The 18,583-nt window shown below is 41.7% G+C and overlaps 2 protein-coding genes across 4 annotated transcripts in view; both read left to right on the plus strand.

The window, feature by feature from the left end:
* Positions 1-3,136, plus strand: part of TRPM8 (transient receptor potential cation channel subfamily M member 8) — a 92,996-nt gene extending 89,860 nt beyond the window's left edge. For 2 of the 3 annotated variants that reach the window (XM_031651123.1, XM_031651122.1), the window contains 2 exons: positions 103-194; positions 2,791-3,136. In XM_031651123.1, the coding sequence (XP_031506983.1) occupies positions 103-153 (51 nt within the window). In that variant the 3' untranslated portion in view covers positions 154-194; positions 2,791-3,136. 3 annotated transcript variants of the gene reach the window in all.
* Positions 3,137-9,106: 5,970 nt separating this feature from the next.
* SPP2 (secreted phosphoprotein 2) overlaps positions 9,107-18,583 on the plus strand; it is a 52,194-nt gene continuing 42,717 nt past the window's right edge. Inside the window, exons 1-2 of the mRNA XM_031651717.1 lie at positions 9,107-9,150; positions 11,194-11,413. Coding sequence (XP_031507577.1) covers positions 9,107-9,150; positions 11,194-11,413 — 264 coding nt within the window. The remainder of the gene's footprint in view (positions 9,151-11,193; positions 11,414-18,583) is intronic.

Below are 18,583 nucleotides of genomic sequence, written 5' to 3' on the forward strand. Positions count from 1 at the left end.
AGTAGACATGTCTGTTTCTTAGAAAAGGCACGGAGCAATAATTTAAAAATGAGTGTTGGAAAATTTATCTTAAGACTGGTTCAATTTTTTTCTCTTTCCAAGCTTAATGATCTCAAGGGTCTTCTGAAAGAAATTGCTAATAAAATCAAATAAAACTGTATGAACTCTAATGGAGAAAATCTAATTATAGCAAGGTGAGTCATTCTAATGGCTTTTTACTTTGCTCTGAAAATTTGCATCTTTTAAGACTAATTTAAAATCATGATTTTTTCTCAGTTATTTCCATAAATTACCAAATTTGAAAATAACGCATTGTGAAAAAAAAAATTACAGACATACAGAAGGAAACAAGTTGAAGTTCCTTCTCACATTACCTTCCCTACCAATTTTGGCCCCCACACCAGGGGTTAGCATTGTTAGGGACAGGTTTTAAGTATCTTGTCCTGTAGGACCTTTTAAAACACTTGTAACCTATACAGCTATTTTGGCATGAATTGAGACAAGGCCACACTGTTCCAAGATCTGCTATTTTTTAATCTTCCTTAATTCTGTATCATGAATGTATTTACAGATCAGCACCCAAAAATGTCTTATTCTCATATTATATTTATTACTATGAATATACAAATATGTTAATCATCTTTTTGCTAACAAAAAATGTTTTGGTGAGGCATTCAAAGTTTTTAACAATAGTTCTTTTGCACAATTAAAATGCAATTCAATTTACTGGCAAAATTTAACCCAAGGCTTTGGTCCATGGTCTTACCATTTGCTTTTATTATGTTTTCTCATTACCTGTCCAAATCTTAAAACCAAATGTTAAGAATGTTTTTAGGGACATGTTGAGTTAGGAAAAAAACAGCAATGGGCATTCCACTGGATTAGAATATTTTTTTGAGAAAGCAAATTGTAAGGAATGGAAACATAATTAAGAATTCTCTTCTTTCTCCTTCCTCTCTTCCCTTCCTTCCATGAGTATTTATTGAGTACCTGCTCAGTGCTCAGAACTGTGCTGACCCTGGCACTGACCTCATACACTGACCACTGTCTATGCATTAAGTACTTAAGCTGCAGAAATTTATATTCATGGGATGATTGTGCTATAGGGGAAATCATGTTGCATCAGGTTCCTTTCAATCTTTCTGGTCTCAGAATTCTTTTCCTTGGGTTCTGACAGTTATAGCTCATATCAAAAAGCACTGTATTATGGAGGGCTTTGTTAGAGCAAGATTGATGCATATTTGATGTAATCTGAAAGGGAGGTACAGCCTCCTAATGTGCTCAAAAAAATAAGCCTTGCATATTAAGGGAGAACTTATTTCAACTCTTTCATAATTGTGTTTAATGAAAACACTATTAAACCTTATAATAAATTACAATTTGGATTTTGAAACACATGCTATTTTGTCAGCTGAAATGTAGAAAAAAAAAATCAGGAACGTAAAACAACTAAAATGATACAAATCTAAAGGTGATTAAAGAGTTGTAATCATCAGAAAAGAGTCAGATTCAGACACACACATCCCCCTCTTAAATCTCCAATCTTCTCATCTCTCATTCTTTCTCAAATGTGCTGTGAGTAAAATGGGCAGACACACTGATTTCCTATCAACTTGCCCTTTGTTTAACTTTAAACTTTAATTAACATACTGAGAATTAAGTAATTGGTGAATGAAAAGGAACTAAGAGAAGGACATCACCTACTTTTTATGTGTGTGCAGGTGTAGATATTTGCGTCTACACAGAAAAAAAGAGGAGCAAAAGAGTCCGTGAGAAAACAGGTGCCCCCAAAATTCAGAACCACTGGTGGCCTTAGAGACAACAAATTTGGCATGTCCAAGTTTTCGTATGCTTTTTAATTCTAGATATAAGATCATTTTTTTGAATAGTGTGTTTGTCATATCCTTAACGTCACTGAGAATATAACTTTATAGGCAACCAGCTAGGTATACTCTGCCAGTGCCTCCCGAGGCTTCTTTCTCTAGAGGGGTGACGGTAATCTTTCCCTGGGGTAGTGGTCAGGGAAGACAGTGTCAGCCTCTTGTGGGAGTGAACTGGCAACCATTTGATGTGGGCGAGGAGCTGACCCTGGGGACAAGCCTTTACCAATTCCCCCGTCTCCATCCCTGAATCAGCCTTTGATCCAGGAAGCTGGGATGAAATAAACAGGTAATTGTCTATTGTTTTCCTTCTCTTACACCAAAGTTGAAAGGAAGTAAGAATCCAGGGTGAGAGCAAGCCATTCGTTTTCTCCTATCTTCACACTTAAGGAGTGGGCACCCTCCTCGAAGACTATGGGAATAGACCTTACCTTAAGGAAGGCCCCTGGAAATTGTTCATTTCCTGCATCATAATCCATTGATTCTTGCATTTGCTGTGCTTACGTTCTAGTTCATTAAAAGAATCTAAGTTGTTCTTTGGGGGGCTCATCATAAACCCACATTTTTGTAAGTTATTTCAGCTTTAATTCATTTTTTTTAAATTTATGCAGAAACCACTGAGCAAATAAAATGCTCGGAAACGTTCTGGATTTTTAGATTGAATGAGTTGAGCCTTGATCATTCAGCCTGAGTCACGCAGTTCACACCGACAAACTGGTCAGAATACACATCTTTAAAAAAAAAAAACGTTCTCAGAGCTGCTTCTATTAAAAAAATCTCTCAACTTTGGTGGTATATTTGGATCTATTCCCAGTATATTCCCAGTATATTTTGAAGCAAACCATATCCTGCCTGAGAATGGAAGTGGGAAATCTATTCTTAACACCGTGTTCTTTCTTTGTTTTTACAGATCATATTAATGAATGCTGATGAACCATTTTGCTATCGACTACTAAATGAGAGATTTTCAGGACCCTGGGTACAGGATGGATGATTTTTAATCACCCTAGTGTGCTGAAACCTTGAGAAAGTGTGTGATTGGTTTCACACGTGAAGATGGATATAAAGGAAGAACATTTCCTTTACGTGTTTCTCCAGAATGGTGCCTGTTTCTCTCTGTGTCTCAGTGCCTGGGACTGGAGGTTGATAGTTTGAGTGTGTTCTTACCACCTCCTTTTTCCTTCAATCTTATTTTTGATGAACACGTATATAGGAGAACATCTCTCCTATGAATAAGAACCTGGTCATGCTCTGTACTGTGTCTTTGTTTATTTCCAATTGATTGTCTACTTTTCCCTTTTTTGTATTATGTGACTGATTAGTTGGCATATTGTTAAAAGTCTCCCAAATTAGGCCAGATTCTGAAACATGCTGCAGCAAGAGGACCCTGCTGTCTTCAGGAAAAGTGTTTTCATTTCTCAGGATGCTTCTTACCTGTCAGAGGAGTGACGAGGCAGTCTCTTGCTCTCTTGGACTCACCAGGCTCCTATTAAAGGAACCATCCCCATTCCTAAATATGTGAAAAGTCACCCAAAATCAACCTTGAAAGGCACTACTGACTTTGTTCTTATTGGATACTCCTCTTATTTATTATTTTTTTCATTAAAAATAATAGCTGGCTATTATAGAAAATTTAGACCATGTAGAGATGTAGAAAGAACATACATTGTCCCCCATTACCTTAAGGTAATCACTGCTAACAATTTCTGGATGGTTTTTCCAGTCTATTTTTTTTCTATGTATGTCTCAATTATCTTATAAAATTTTACAGAATATTATCATACTACATATATACTTTTATGTAAGCTTTTTCACTTAATATTTTATCAAAGATGTTTTTATTATATTCATAGCCTTCTTAAACATTATATCAATAATTGCATAATAGGCAACCTCTAGTGATTTCCATAATTTTGCTCATTGAAGACTGTTTCCAATTGATAATTGGATGAGCATCTTTGTGCATGAATCTTTTTGCTGTATTTGGGAAAATTTTCCAAGGTTAGATTCCAAGAAATATTTATTATTAAACCATTTATAAGGCTTTTTCGTAAATGTATAGCAAATAGGAATTATTAACTTGAGCATAAGATATGAGATACATGAACCTAAACTATTAAAATAAAATATAATATTTAACCCTTAGTTTAAGAAGAAGTCAATATGCTTATTTAAATATTATGGATGGCGGGCAGATCACTTGAGGTCAGGAGTTCAAGACCAGCCTGGCGAACATGGCGAAACCACGTCTCTACTAAAAGTACAAAAATTAGCTGGATGTGGTGGTGCACTCCTGTAATCCCAGCTACTCAGAAGGCTGAGGTACTAGAATTGCTTGAACCCGGGAGGCGGAGGTTGCAGTGAACCGAGATTGCACCACTGCAGTCCAGCCTGGGTGACAGAATGAGACTCCAACTCAAAATAAATAAATAAACATTGTGGATGGTGAAGGGAATAGTACAGAATTGGAGAGATTATCTTACTGAACACTTGTAGTCCCAGCTTTCTCTGGAAGTGGTGGTATTTGAGCAGGATGTGCACAAAGCAATTGAAATGCCCATAATTAGTTTTTCAGCTGTGAATACACTATAAACTAAGTGGCTGAAGGAGGAAATTTTAGAAAGAAGCTACTAAAAGATCTATTAGAAAAACTACAAAAGCGTTAATTTAAAAAGTTTATTTTTCTTTTGTCTGGGCAGCAGTGAAAACGACTACTCACAACATTCACTATGTTTGCAAGGAATTAACACAAGTAAAAGATGCCTTTTTACTTAAACGCCAATAGTGACCTAAAAGGGAATCTTGTTCATAGGGCCAATCAATTCCTGGTTTCAGATGCTGACAGTAGATGGGCAAAATTTACATGACAAAAATCGTCAATGAATGAAATATTCAAAGTTTCTCTATTAGTGAAAGAATGTCACTTTCACTTCACCATGGCAACTGAAATGTCTGCCTTTTCTGAAACCAGAAGAGGGTAATGTCATCTCCATGCTGACTGGAGAAATAAAGTCTATGGCAGTACGTAAGATTGTGCAGAAACAACAGCCTCAACCTCTTACCCTCAATTCAAGCAGGAAATTTGAATAAGACCAGTAAATTAAATTTAAAACTTCCCAGAAGTCATATTTGGCAGAACCTATTTGATGATCCCCTTTGAATGAATTTGTCCTTATATTCATATTTCCACTGACTGTTTCTGTTAGCTTCAGAAATAGGCCTGTGATTACATCAGTATCAGCTGCAAAAGAAATCCTCCCATTGACACTAAAGACAGAAAACTTGCCCAATACTGAGAAGCAACTTGCATTAGAGAGGGAACCGTTAAGTGTTTTCAACCCAGTTCATCTGGTAGATGTTTTTGCAGGTTACTCTGAGAATTTTGCTTACGAAAAATCATTACTTTTAGTGTAGTTCACAATAACGTATTGAACATACCTCTAATCAAAGGTGCTATGTTCTTGTGTATGGTACTAAATGTGTCCTGTGTACTTTTGCACAACTGAGAATCCTGCAGCTTGGTTTAATGAGTGTGTTCATGAAATAAATAATGGAGGAATTGTCATGGGTTGCTTTTGTCATTCTATTGAGAGTGAAAAAATAAAATTCCTTAATTCGGTGAGATTCACTTCTATAGGGATTTGGTTCCGAGAGTTACATGAGCTGACTTCTCTAAGCAGATGACTAGAGCATTCTGATTAAATGCAAGCAGATGCATTCCCCGCTCTGGTTCCAGTTCTTGTCAGCATATCCAGACCTGAATTCTGTGGCCCACTTTTTCGTCCCCCCCAAGTCAGGCACCCATCTGTAGCCCCGGGGGTTTCAGATGCATTGACTCAGAGACACCCCAATGTGTCACGGGTCTTTTTTGAGGCCTCATGTGGGCTCACACACAGGTGCTTCTGCTCTGTATTGGGGACAACATGAATGTCAATTGTCCACAAACCATGTGACAATGGAGCTTTGGGCCCAGCAAAGGACATGATTTCCTTGTTGTAGACATTGTTCCCAGAGTGTTCCTGGGTCCTCCTGCTCCAAACACACATTCGTTCCAGGAAGAATCTGGGAAATGTCTCTTTTCCCACACTGCTGCTTCTTGGTCCACCTGCAGACTGAAGTGTGTTGTTGTCATGGATACAGTTGCTGGTTGCAGCCTCGGTCTCAAATAAAAGGCTTGGAAGTCAGGATTGAGCTTGTGCTGGATACAGGGAGCACATATCCCTCTGACCTTCCCAACTCAAACCTGGACACAAGCAGGCGAGCCTTTATTCCCCTGAAGATAGAAATCTTTATGGGAAAAGTGACAGTGGCTGGCCTATTTCATTTGTTTATCAGACCCAAACAGGCATCTCTGAACCACAATTAATTTAGTGGAAGTCAGTTGGGGCTTAGGGTACTGCACGTACACATTTATAGCATCAAATTTTTAAAACCAGTTTTTCCCCTACAAAAGTCTTATCTGACCAGAAGAAATTTCCCGTCTTCCTTTATATGTGTGACATGTTGTCACTAAATGTTGACTTTGGGCACTTCTTTGGTGGTAAGAATGGTTCAAAATAAATGAAAGGGATTGGTAGCCTGTGCCTTCCATCATTTTACAATCTGTTTTAGTAGTTGAGGTTAATTTAAGAAATGAAGTTAACACTACAAGGCAGAATTCTAAGGGGGTGTGTATCTCCTTATTCTGCAGATTCACATGCAGAATAAGGAGATTCTCCTGTGTGGGGTACAGGAGGAGAGAAGTGCCTGGAGGCACTCATCTTTGCTTGTGCAACAAGACGGAGAACATTGGCTTCTCCTGAATTCCTCCCAAGGAGACCAGTCTTGTATTTGTAGAGCAGAAATGCCCCAAGAAACTCCTCAAGGTAGGGGGCAAGACACAGGTGGCTACACATGGTCACTTACTGCGGTGCATTAGGCAAAGGGGAGGCATTTGAAGTTGCTGGGAAAATACTGAGGAGGATTCACGGAGAATAAGAACAGCAAAAGGGGGCAGGGTAGAGGAATGTGTTAGGGGGAGTGTATTTTGAAGACCCTTTCCCTGGGATGGTACAAATCTTTAGAAAATAAATACACAAATCAAAACACTTGTGCCTTCAGAACACCTGTGACCTTCTAGAACATGGAGCATGGCAGGCCTGTGAGCCCCCCAGCCTCCCGTCACGCTAGATTGCAGCAAGATCCTTCAAACACCTTTCCATCCAAGTTCTCACCTCTCCCACTGATTCTCAACACTGCTCTGGGGGTATCTTTTTGAAATGCAGGATGGAGCCAACCATTCCTTGCTCACAAGTCTTCAGAGATTCCCTATGTACTAACCCCTGCCTAACTCCTGATATGGGGCTCATGGACATCGGTGGCCTGGCCCTTACTGACCTCTGCAGATGCAATTCCAGAGTCCTCCCTGCCCAGTTCCCAAACTTCAAGGACAGCCGTCTGGGCACAGACCTCATGCCAACTGCCCTTGTGGCCCTCCTGTCCTGAGCTGAGTGGCGTGTCCTCCTTTGACACTTCCCACCACCTACTGCCCAGCACTGTATGCCAGGGGGAAAAATCAAGCCACTTGTGTTGGCCACTCTTCCCCATGGCTTCCCCCCTCCTTTGTTTTATTTCCTCTAGGGGTTTCCTAAAAGGAGGCAGCGTAATGCTCTAATTCAGAACTGTAGGACAAGTTTGCATCATTGTTCGAACGCTCTGCGACTTTGAAAAGGTTTTATGAGTTTTCTGTGCCTTGATTTTGCATCTGTAAAATGACTCCCCCTTCCTCAGAGGGCTGAGAGGATTCTATGAGATAACTTGAGAAGTCCCTAGATCCAGGGCTGGCCCTTTATAACTGCTCAGTGAATGTTAGCTGTCCCCGTCAGCACCACTTTCAGCTGTTCTCTCTGGCTAATGTCTCTTCCACCCGTCTCTCTGGCAAACTGTTATTTTACCATCAGGGTCCAACTTGGGAATCACCTCTTCCTGAAAGCCTGCCTTGATCCTCTGCTCCCAGAGCAATCTCTGGTAGCTTTGTCCTATGAGGGCTTCCTGACTCTTCCACTCATGGTACATGTAGAAAATAGAAGAACCTGTAGGTCACCTGGTGCTGGACAAGGACTTCTGTTGGTCACAGGCCCTGGCCGTACCCTACTTAGTGGCTCAGTGCCTTGACACCCCTGTAGCCAATTCAAGGTCAGGCAGCTGTGGTTATCAAGTTCCATCATGATCTGTTTATGTGTCTCCCTCCCTCACTGGACTGGGAAGTTCTTGAGGGAAGAGACTTCTACAGATTTGTTTAACTCATTACACCCAGACAGTGCCTGGCCTGTTACAGGAGCTGGATGGGATATTTTTGTGGTTGAATTGAGCTCTTCTTCACCATTCTCCAAAGTGCTGTATAATTTCTCTATTCATGCTCCTTCTTCTTTCTCGCCTGGTTGAAATATTGCTCATTCGTAATTAAGCACCATTGCATCCTTTCCTTGCAATCCCAGGCAGAGGCCACCAGTCCTGCCCTATGTGAGGCCAGAACCCTACTTGTAAACTTGACTGCAGCTCTTGTAGCCTGTCTACAAGGTTTGATGGTCATTGTATAGGGGACTCCAGATAAACAGAAACAATAGGAGATTTACTATGAGAAATTGGCTCACATGATGATGGAGGCGGTGAAGTCCCACAATCCGTCATCTGCAAACTGGAGACCCAGAAAAGCTGGTGGTGTGTAATTCCAATCTGAGTCCAAAGGCTTGAGAACCATGAGGATTGATGGTATAAGTCCCAGTCCAAGGGCAGAAGATCAATGTCTCAGCTCAAACAGTCAGGCAGAGGTAGAGAATTCAGCCTTCCTCAGCCCTTTTGTTCTATTCAGGTCCTCAGCAGACTGAGTGATACCCATCCACACTGGGGAGGGAAATCTGCTTTACTGAGACCACCAATCCAAGTGCTAATCTCACCCTGAAACATCCGCACAGACACATCCAGAAATAATGCTTAACCACGAATCTGGGCACCCCATGACCCAGTCAGGTTGACACATGAAATTAACCATCACAGCTGTCTCCCCAACTCCCCGGATTAGGAGCTCTTGTGGGACAAAGCCCTGGACATTTGTACCAGTTGACACATGTATGCATTTAGACACATAAATTGTGTGCCATAATGTGCTTGGGTATAACCTAAACCTGTTCTCACGGAATTACAATCCACATGGAAAGCCAGGTCCAAGCTAGTTGCAGTCATGAGCCATGAACTATGATGGGGGCTTTAGTGCAAGGCTTCAGGGGAGCAGGTAGGAGGGAGTCACAACCTAGCTATGGGGGAGAAGGCAGGAAGGCTTCCCAGGACCCAGCTAAGGGATAAATAGCACTTATCATGGAGGAGTGTTTGAAGCAAATGGAACACATATGGGCTAGTGGTGGAGAGCACAGGTTTGAACTGGCTCGCCTGGGTTCAAATCCCGCCTCTGAAATATGCTGGGACCCTTGCCTGGCATGCAGTCTGTACTCATAAAGTGTTAGCTGTTGCAGTTACGTGTCACTTACCAACTTCTTTTAAAATCTGTGTTTTGGGCAAAATGTTTCACAGTTATCCTGTGAAATTTGCCTTCACACGTCAGGAATGATTTTGCCTGAGAAAAATGAAAACAAGCCAATTGCCTTCTGGGAGCTGCACCTGTGGGGTAAAGACCCCAGGGAGGCTTCCTACAGGGACACAGGAGACCTCTGCACGGGGTGTGGGTATTAGAGCACATCTGCCCACTCTCAACCCCAAAGTGGATTTTCCACCCAGTAGAGTGCTTCCCCCCTGCCCACACACACCCAAAACAATAAATCAACAACAAAGCTACAGTCCCCAAATGAAGAGCTTTAGCAGCGTTTGTTTTTTTTTTCCTTTTAAGTTATGAGATGGGAAAATAGCATTTGCAATAATTTTGTGTGGCTATAACTGAAATTCCATGTGCGCGTTTTGCCTTATTGCTTTTAAGTAAGTACAAAGGGACAGATAATGCTTCCAACTGCACGCTGTCTCTATTATGACTATGGTAACTCCCAATCACTTGACTGTAAATAGTGCGGGGTTTCTGTCCCTGTTTTCTGTGCCTTTCACCCTACCTTCGAGCTTCCTCCTTTTATTTTTTCCTCTTTGTCTCTTGCTTTCATTTCTGCACTGGCAAATGGCTATGATGTCTGGTTCCTTTTTTTCAGAGATGAGTGAAGAATTCAAGAGAAACTGCCCTCTGGGTTGATGGTGAGGGCTTTTGCCTTCAACTTCACCTCTCATGTCCTCTGGATAAACCTCCCAATGGAGGCAAAACCACTGCAAAATGAAAATCCCCTCCTCCCCATTGAATCTGCTCGGCTAAAGCTGCAGCACTCTCGGATTATTCCAGAAATGGATGTCCTTTCAAGCCTCGCTGTCAGTTTCTTTCTGATGCATAAGGCGATTTATGGATGCTTTATTCTAAGCAATGTGCCTTCAGTGACCCAGAACTGACAAGACTCGAGTTCCTGGCCCCCTGCAGGTTTCTCCCCAGTCCATTCCCTAGCAGCCCCCTCCCCAGGGACAGCCTGAGGACACCAACACCAAGCAGCAGCTCTGTCCCCTGCAGAACCTCCTATCCTTCTCCCCCCACAGCCCCCCCTCCCCAGCCCCTTCAAAACCCATCAAAGCCACAGGACTTTGAGCCCTGTTATTCTTCGGAGTGTCAAGAAACCACAAAACTCTCATTCCAAGGGAAGGTCATTTCCAGGTCAGGAGAATCATTTTCCTTCCACTGCTGAGAGCTCCAGAATCCTGGATTTAGGTTCCTTTGTTATGAGGTTTCCTCTGCTGATCCTTCCATAATTAAGTGACACAATTTCTCTCCCCATTAAAAGAGAGGAGGCTTTCATTTTCAGACTTGAAAAGCATTTGACTTGAATGGAAGCACTTTTGAGTTCAGAGAAGGAAGATAAGTTCATTTTCATTGAGCACCACGGCTCACCTCTTCATCCGATGTGCTCAGATTAATTCTCCAGTATTTCACATTCTCAGCGAATGTGAAAACCCCACTGATGAGACGGATCATGAAGCTTCCTTGGGCTTCAGTTCTCTCGTCAGAAAAAGGAACGATTTGAACCAAATAATTATGCAGGCTCTCTCTGCTTTGAAATACTGACATTTTGTCACTGCCAGAATAAATGGAAGGAGAGCACATGGCTTTGGTCAAAACAAACAGCAACAGACCTTCTTGACCATTTGGGTTCCTTTCACGTGATTTCTGTACATGTGGCAGGGAGGAAAGGACAGGTGTCAAATGATGAGTGTTGGCAACTTCCCTCTCCTCTCACAGTTTTTGGAAGGGTGGAGTTTCCTGCTTGGTTCACCAGGCTGTCTTTGGTTGTGGGAATGAACCTGGTGGTAGAAAAATGAGGGAACAGGAAGGTTCCAGGCAGGCAAGTGGAAAGAAGGAAGGGGGCCTGCCTGGTTGCATTCGAGAGAACTTACGGAGTGTGGAGAGGAGGAGTAGCAGGACTTTGGGCCCTGCCTTGCTTGCATGCGTGTGTGTGCATGTAAGTATGTGCTCTGTCTGAAGCTCTCCTTCCACCCACTCCCTGCTCTCTGTCATGGCCATTTCAGACCTCCATCATCCTCAAAGCCTTTGGTTCCTCCTGTTCCCCAATCTCCTTCTGTAGTCTTGGCAAATAGTTCGACTTTCTACTTCTCTATTCCACCGGGAATTCTCTCAATCTCTCTCTTTCAAGTTACAGACCTTCCTACACCTGGACCAGAAGGTTGGGGTTCCTTTCTACTGCAGTGGAGGAGCGTTCTTTTGTTTTCTCTAAGGTAAACTCTCTCCTCCCGTGCTTAGGACGCCATCCCCTCCATTCTTGTCAGGAACCTTGTAGTAGTGATTACCCCCTCCTCTCACCTTCCCTTAACTCTTCCTTTCTCAACTGGAAACTTTCATCAGAAGTATTTCAATTTGCTCAAGCCTTTCCCATTTTCACAATATAAAGCCTATGCCCTCCCTCTTCCCATTGCCCTTTCTGTCTCCTTTCTTTCGTAGTCTGAGTTTTCAGAAATGTTGTCCCTGTACTCATCGTCTCCGTTGCTTTCCCTCTCTTTCCCTGCGTAGCCTTCTCTGATCTGCTGCAGCTTCATTCCCCCCCGAAGCTCCTCCTTCTAAGCTGGCCAGTGATCTCAATGTCTTTATATCCAATGACATTTTTCAATTCTCCTCTTACCTCATTGCCCAGCAGATTTGACATTGTTGACAACTTCCTTCTTCCTGAACCCTTTCTTCTGTTGATTTTCTGGAAACCACAGTCTGCAGGTTTTCTTCATACCATTGACTGCTACTTCTCAGTCCCCTCTGACTGCAATTCATTCTACTCTGATCACTGAATCTTGGCCTTCCTTCCTGCTCTGTCCTAGGCTCTTTCCTGGACCACTCTGGGTCAGCTCATTCACACCTATTGCTTCAGTTATGGTCTAGATTCTATTGATTCCTGGATTTATAACTCCAGCCCAGGTTTCCTATCTGAGGCCCTTTCTGCTTATCCAAGCCAAGTGACATCTCGACATACACCCTTTAATGGTTTTTGATTTTTTAAGGTTTTTTAAAAATTTATTTATTTATTTATTCTTTTTTTTTTTTTTTTTTTTTTTTTTTTTGAGACAGAGTCTCGCTCTGTTACCCAGACCAGAATTCAGTGGTGCGATCTAGGCTCACTGCAACCTCCTCCTCCTAGGCTCAAGTGAGTCTCTTGCCTTAGCCTCCCAAGTAGCTAAGATTACAGGTATGCACCACTGCTGCCAAGCTAATTTTTGCATTTTTAGTAGATTCAGGGTTTCACCATGTTGGCCAGGCTGGTTTTGAACTCCTGACCTCAAAAGATCCACCCGCCTCAGCTTCCCAAAGTGCTGGGATTACAGGCGTGAGCCACCGTGCCCTGCCACTCTTTAATGTTTCTACCAGACAGAAATCTTGGAGTCATGTTTGGTACCCTCTAACTTTTCTTCTCGTATCCTGTTAATTGTATCCTCTAAGTATCTCTTCAGTCTAAACACTTCTCTCCTTCCCTACCGCTACGTCTTTGTCCAGCTTGGACTGTTATCTTTGCCTGAAGCACAGTGATAAACTTCGACACTTCCTTGTTTACCTACTTATTCCTGCCCTCCTCTCACTCTTCTCCAGCTCTAGACCAAAGTGATCTCTTCAAAATTAACCTCTGATCATGTAGTACTTAAAACCCTTATATAGCTTCCCCTTGCTCTTGGATGAAAGAACAAGATTGTTACTGGAGCCTATAAGGCTCAAAATGTTCTGCTCTGGTCGGGCGCAGCGGCTCATGCCTGTAATCCCAGCAATTTGGGAGGCCCAGGCGGGCAGATCATGAGGTCAGGAAATCGAGACCATCCTGGTCAACACGGTGAAACCCTGTCTCTACTAAAGATACTAAAAGAAAAAAAAAAAAAGTTAGCTGGGCGTGGTGGCGGGCGCCTGTAGTCCCAGCTACTCAGGAGGCTGAGGTAGGAGAATCTCTCGAACTCGGAAAGTGGAGCTTGCCGTGAGCCGAGATCGTGTCACTGCACTCCAGCCTGGGTGACAGAGTGAGACTCCATCTCAAAAAAAAAAAGTCTCTAGTCCTACTTACCTTTCTAGGCTTACCTGATACATATTCTCCCTCTCTGATCTCTAACTGTCTCAGTTTCTCAAGAACACTATGGAGAGGGAAAGAGATGCTGTTAATAATTAGTCTTGGACAACAGGCATAAAATATGACCACGCTGATCAAACTGTATGACGCCTTCACTCAGGAATGACATTCTCCTTCCTGCTGCAGGCCCTTTTCTTGCTCTATTCCATCTGCCTTGAAACCTCTGGCCTCTCTTCTTTACCTCATTAATTCTGACTCACCTTTCAGGTCTCATCTCAAGATCTGCTTTTTCAGGAAAGCCTTTCTTGACTCCCTACCTCCAATGCTTCTGCGATGCACTTTTGCCACACTTTCTATGGAGCCCCTCCTGAGTGCCATTGACCTCTTTTGAGAATCCTCATCACTGTTGCCACTTTGTGTGCATTTATGAGATTATTTGATTAATATTTAATCTTCTCCACTAAAGGGTAAGCTCCCTGAAGCCAGGAATCATATCGAGGTCCACTCACTATTGTATCCCCCACATGCAACTCAGTATCTGACACATAATTACCAAATATTATTCAATAGGCGAGTCAACAAAGAAATCAGCTCATTATTGAGGGGTAACTATCCATTGGTTTCTTATGTTTCTGCACATCTTATGAATAGAGATATTGACTACCTTTGTTTCTGACTATCTGTCTATTCAAGCATTTTGAATAATGAACAGCCTTGGAAGATACATATGAAGTCCCCCTTCAGAACAGAGGACAGACGTGCTAGCTTCCCAATATAATAAAGATAATGTTTTCCTCTAAAGAAAAGGGCAGGTGTGCTTCCTGCCCATAATAAGTGATTCCATTTCTCTCAGATCAGTGTTCTTCTGCTGGAAACATAACTGACTGCATATGCAGGAATAATATGGCTATTTTCATGTTGTTCTGTGGGAATTGTAGCTCAAGTAACCAATGCAAAAAACATTGAAACTCTGGCACCTGCTGTAAGTAATAAACTGTCTTTCATCTCTAACAAATAATCTTGTGTCTTCTTTCAGCACTTATGCTAGTTGCATGTTTGGTGAAATCTCAGACCCTTCACAGTTTTTGACATTAATTAATTAATTATATTCTATTCATTCTGTATATTTCTTAGACTTTAGTATCAAGATGCGCAGAAATAAAACATGTGAATGTCTTGAGTATAAGTCCCTGTTTTCCTTACTCATAGACAAACGACATTCCTGAGATCACTCCTACGTGATAATCTGAAATAAGCAAAGGTTTTATTGACCATCTCTCTTATTTACTCAAGTTTTAATGTTCTCTTTTTCTCCTAATTTTGTCATTTTTTTCCTCCTATGTTCTTAATCTATGTTCCATTTCCTTTCAAATGGGTACATTAATTTCTCCCAGAGTGTTAGCTGATCTTTATAGGGGACTCTTAAAGAGGAAAAACATTCAGAGTTCAGTGGAGTATAGTAGTATAGTAGAAAAAGCCCTGGATCAGAAATTAGGAGACATAACTTTTACATATGTACAGGCAAAACTAGTTATGTGAAGCTGGGCAGGTCACAAAGCTCCAGTTTCCTCATCTGAACTCAGTCATTCCTTTATACATTTATTTATTCATTCAACAATCATTTATTGAATTATTTGCAATAAATGACATAACTGCTGGCTTCAAAAAATCCACAGTCTAATGAGAGAGAAATATAAACTCAAGATATTAACACGGTGTGAAGGGCATGATAATAGAGGAAATCCCAGGGAGCTGCTGTAGGACCCATGGGGTTGCAGCGGAGACAGAGAGCATGGGATTAAACTGTGCAAGGGAGGTGGGATCTGAGCTGAGTCTGGTAGGGCAAAGTAACTTGGCCATGAAGAAGGTGAGGTAGGGAGTTGAAGTCAAAGGCAAGAGAAAGTCCCCTGCAATGCTTGTTGACCCTTTTCCCTCTTCTCCCTACTTAGGCTTTGCCTTGGCTCCCAATCCCTCCAAACCTATAGTGGTGTCCCTAAGGGAGAGTCTTATCACCCCCATGACCGTGGCAAGTGGCCTAGTGTATAACAACCCAGCGGAGAGCTCAGGCACCTGTCTCTACCACTAACCCTACAATCTGGGCACCATATTCCTGTCTGCGAAAAGGCAGTCACATTTTGTTTCTTCTGCTGGGTTATCGTGGGGATGTGAGTGCTCAGCATAGTCCTTAGCACGTGAAAACTATCCAAGTGGTTGCATCAAAATTGGGGAATACTTTGGAAATTATTCATCTCATTTCTTTTTTGTCTCTTTGAGAACATGACATCACCTCTAGTTGGCTCAGGACCTCCATCTGCCTGAGGGTGGGAGAATGGAGCAGAGATTAGAAGCGTCTCAAAGTCACACAGGGAGGCCAATGTAAGTTTCAGTTTCTAATGTGCAAAATAGGATTAGGCAGTGGGAGGTTAGCTTTGAAATGCAGAATATTGCCTTGAGGTAAAATTACAAGTTTTTTATTTCCCTGTCTTGAGTATTCTCCCACCAACACTTTCATGACAGTTTTCAGAAGAAAGATAAAGGCAATTCAGTGCATCTGATGAGAAGAATCAAGGCAGTCATCATTAGTCATATCCATGTGAGACAAATAAAAAGAGTTTAATGATTTCAGTCACTAAGGGCTAGGTGCCTCATTCAGAAGACAGTGGTTTTCAACCCCAAGTCACGCCCTTGTCACTATATTTTTCAATAGCACATGTTTGGAAAATGACTGCTTTAAAAATGTGTATATCCCATGGAATACTATGCAGCCATAAAAAAGGATGAGTTCATGTCCTTTGTAGGGACATGGATGTAGCTGGAAACCATCATTATCAGCAAACTATTGCAAGAACAGAAAACCAAACACCGCATGTTCTCACTCATAAGTGGGAATTGAACAATGAGAACACTTGGACACAGGAAGGGGAACATCACACACCGGGGCCTGTTGGGGGGTGGGGAGATGGGGGAGGGATAGCATTAGGAGATATACCTAATGTAAATGACGAGTTAATGGGTGCAGCACACCAACATGGAACGTGTATACATATGTAACAAACCTGCACGCTGTGCACATGTACCCTAGAACTTAAAGTATAATAAAAAAGAAAAAAATAAAAAATAAAAATGTGTATATCCTACCAGGTTGAAAATAACTTCATGCTTCTTAGTAATTTTGGAGAGATACAAAGCAATCCCAAGAATTTGAAAGCATCACAGAATCTTTTAGAGAAGTTTTCAGAGTGCCTTCAATGGTTGAGCCCATAAATGTGTCCACTGATTTACATTTTAATAATGAAAGAGTGTTGTTTTAAAATATTTGGATTCTGGTCACATAGTAACGCTATTGTGCTTCCAGGGATTAGCACAGGATTAGACTTGGTTATTGGAAGTATCGAAATTTGCAAATTATCCTTCAAATGAAAGTCATTCAGTTCTTCAGGTTTTTTGCTTTTGAATGGTGCTTATTTGCTGGTTGTGAAAATGGAAACAGACACAGGATTTGCTCCAAGTTTGAGCATCTGAAGTTTAGTGGCAGGGAAGCTAATAAGGCATCTCACTGCATTCTTCCCTTTTCTTCCTGGATGGATGACATGTATTAATGTGCATTTAAATCCTTGCCCCATTTCACTCTAAGAGCTGAAGCAACCACTTAGAAGTCTTTTGCCTGTTTGTTTTTCTTCTTTCTTTTCCTATTTCTAAGTAATAGACTTATACTGCAAGTTTTGATTGGTTAGTATTTGTGACTTCCTATGGTGAAAGAATGAAGACTCAGTCATTTCATGCCCTGTTCCCAACCCCGCCTTCATCCTCCCAAGACAGTCATCTTATAGTTTTTGTTATTGTTCAGTGTTTGTATTATCGTGACCTTAAGTATTGTTCACAGCAATCCCGTATTTCCTTTCATGGTTGTCATTAGTGCTCAGTGATAAATATTTTGTTCTCAACTTTTAAGGTACATAGCAGGACTTGCTTTCCTGCTCCCTTTGAATTGGGTAAAGTCATGTGACTAGGTCTAGCCAATGAGCTCCAGGCCAGAGCATGTAATTACTGGTGTGAAACTTTCCAGAGCTCTCCTTCTGTCTGGCATTGCTAACCACCAATATTCAAGAAGCAGTTTATGAGTGATGCTAGCATAATGGTGGATTGGAAGATCCAGACCCTCCTTTTACCCATGTACACGTTGATTTAATAGTAATACATGGGGCAACTTCGTTTCTGAGAAACTTAGAAACAGATAAGAAGTTCCTGCATCTGAGATGAGCATGAGACCAGCTGCATGAAAGTCAGTAGGAAAATTCTGGGCACTTTTCTTGGCCTTGTTCTTCCCTTCAGTACAGCACAAACAAATGGGTAAAAAAAACACAACTTCTGGCTTCTTCCTTAGGAGGTAAAGAATTGAAGCATGTGTCTAATGGTCCAGCTTTCTGAGTGGCTGCCTGAAGGACTGGTTTCTGTCTGACTGAATGTAAGCACTGGCAGGAAGAAGTACCAGGTTGGTAGGGACACTGAAAATAAAAGCAATAGTTTGGACTAGTATATACTCATTTACAATAGCCCCTCCTCCTGGCTCAGCATAGAATGAGTGAGTGAAAACTCTCAAATGGTAATTTCTCCCTGGGGAAAGAAATTGTTGGAGCACGGCATTTTGCAGAGCTGCCTGAATTACTGATTTCTGTCTCACCTAATTCAGGGTGCTGAAGGGACCTAACATAATCTAGATTCCTGGTGACTACTGAAAAAAAAAAAAGCTGGAGTACATGCTGCTGCTACAGAGGACCCAGAGTACAACAGGTAGACACCAGAGGAAGTAAGAGATTATGAGCATATGAAGAGAGAAACAAGCAAATTCTTCTAATTAGAAATTTATACACACTCGCCAAGAGAAAATACACCCATAGAAAAGGTTTGAGAGACCCCCAGATTTTCTACATGTGCTGACTGGCAAAGGTCTTTCTCTGTATGAAGCCAGTCTGTGAAGAATGAGAAAGGTGCCTGTTCCTTCGAATTTGCAGATATCAACTCCAAGCTACAGAAACATAAAGAAACTGGAAAATATAGCCTAATCAAAGAAACAGAATA

Source organism: Papio anubis, chromosome 10 (assembly GCF_008728515.1).
Source record: "Papio anubis isolate 15944 chromosome 10, Panubis1.0, whole genome shotgun sequence".
In the NCBI taxonomy this organism is placed as follows: Eukaryota; Metazoa; Chordata; class Mammalia; order Primates; family Cercopithecidae; genus Papio; species Papio anubis.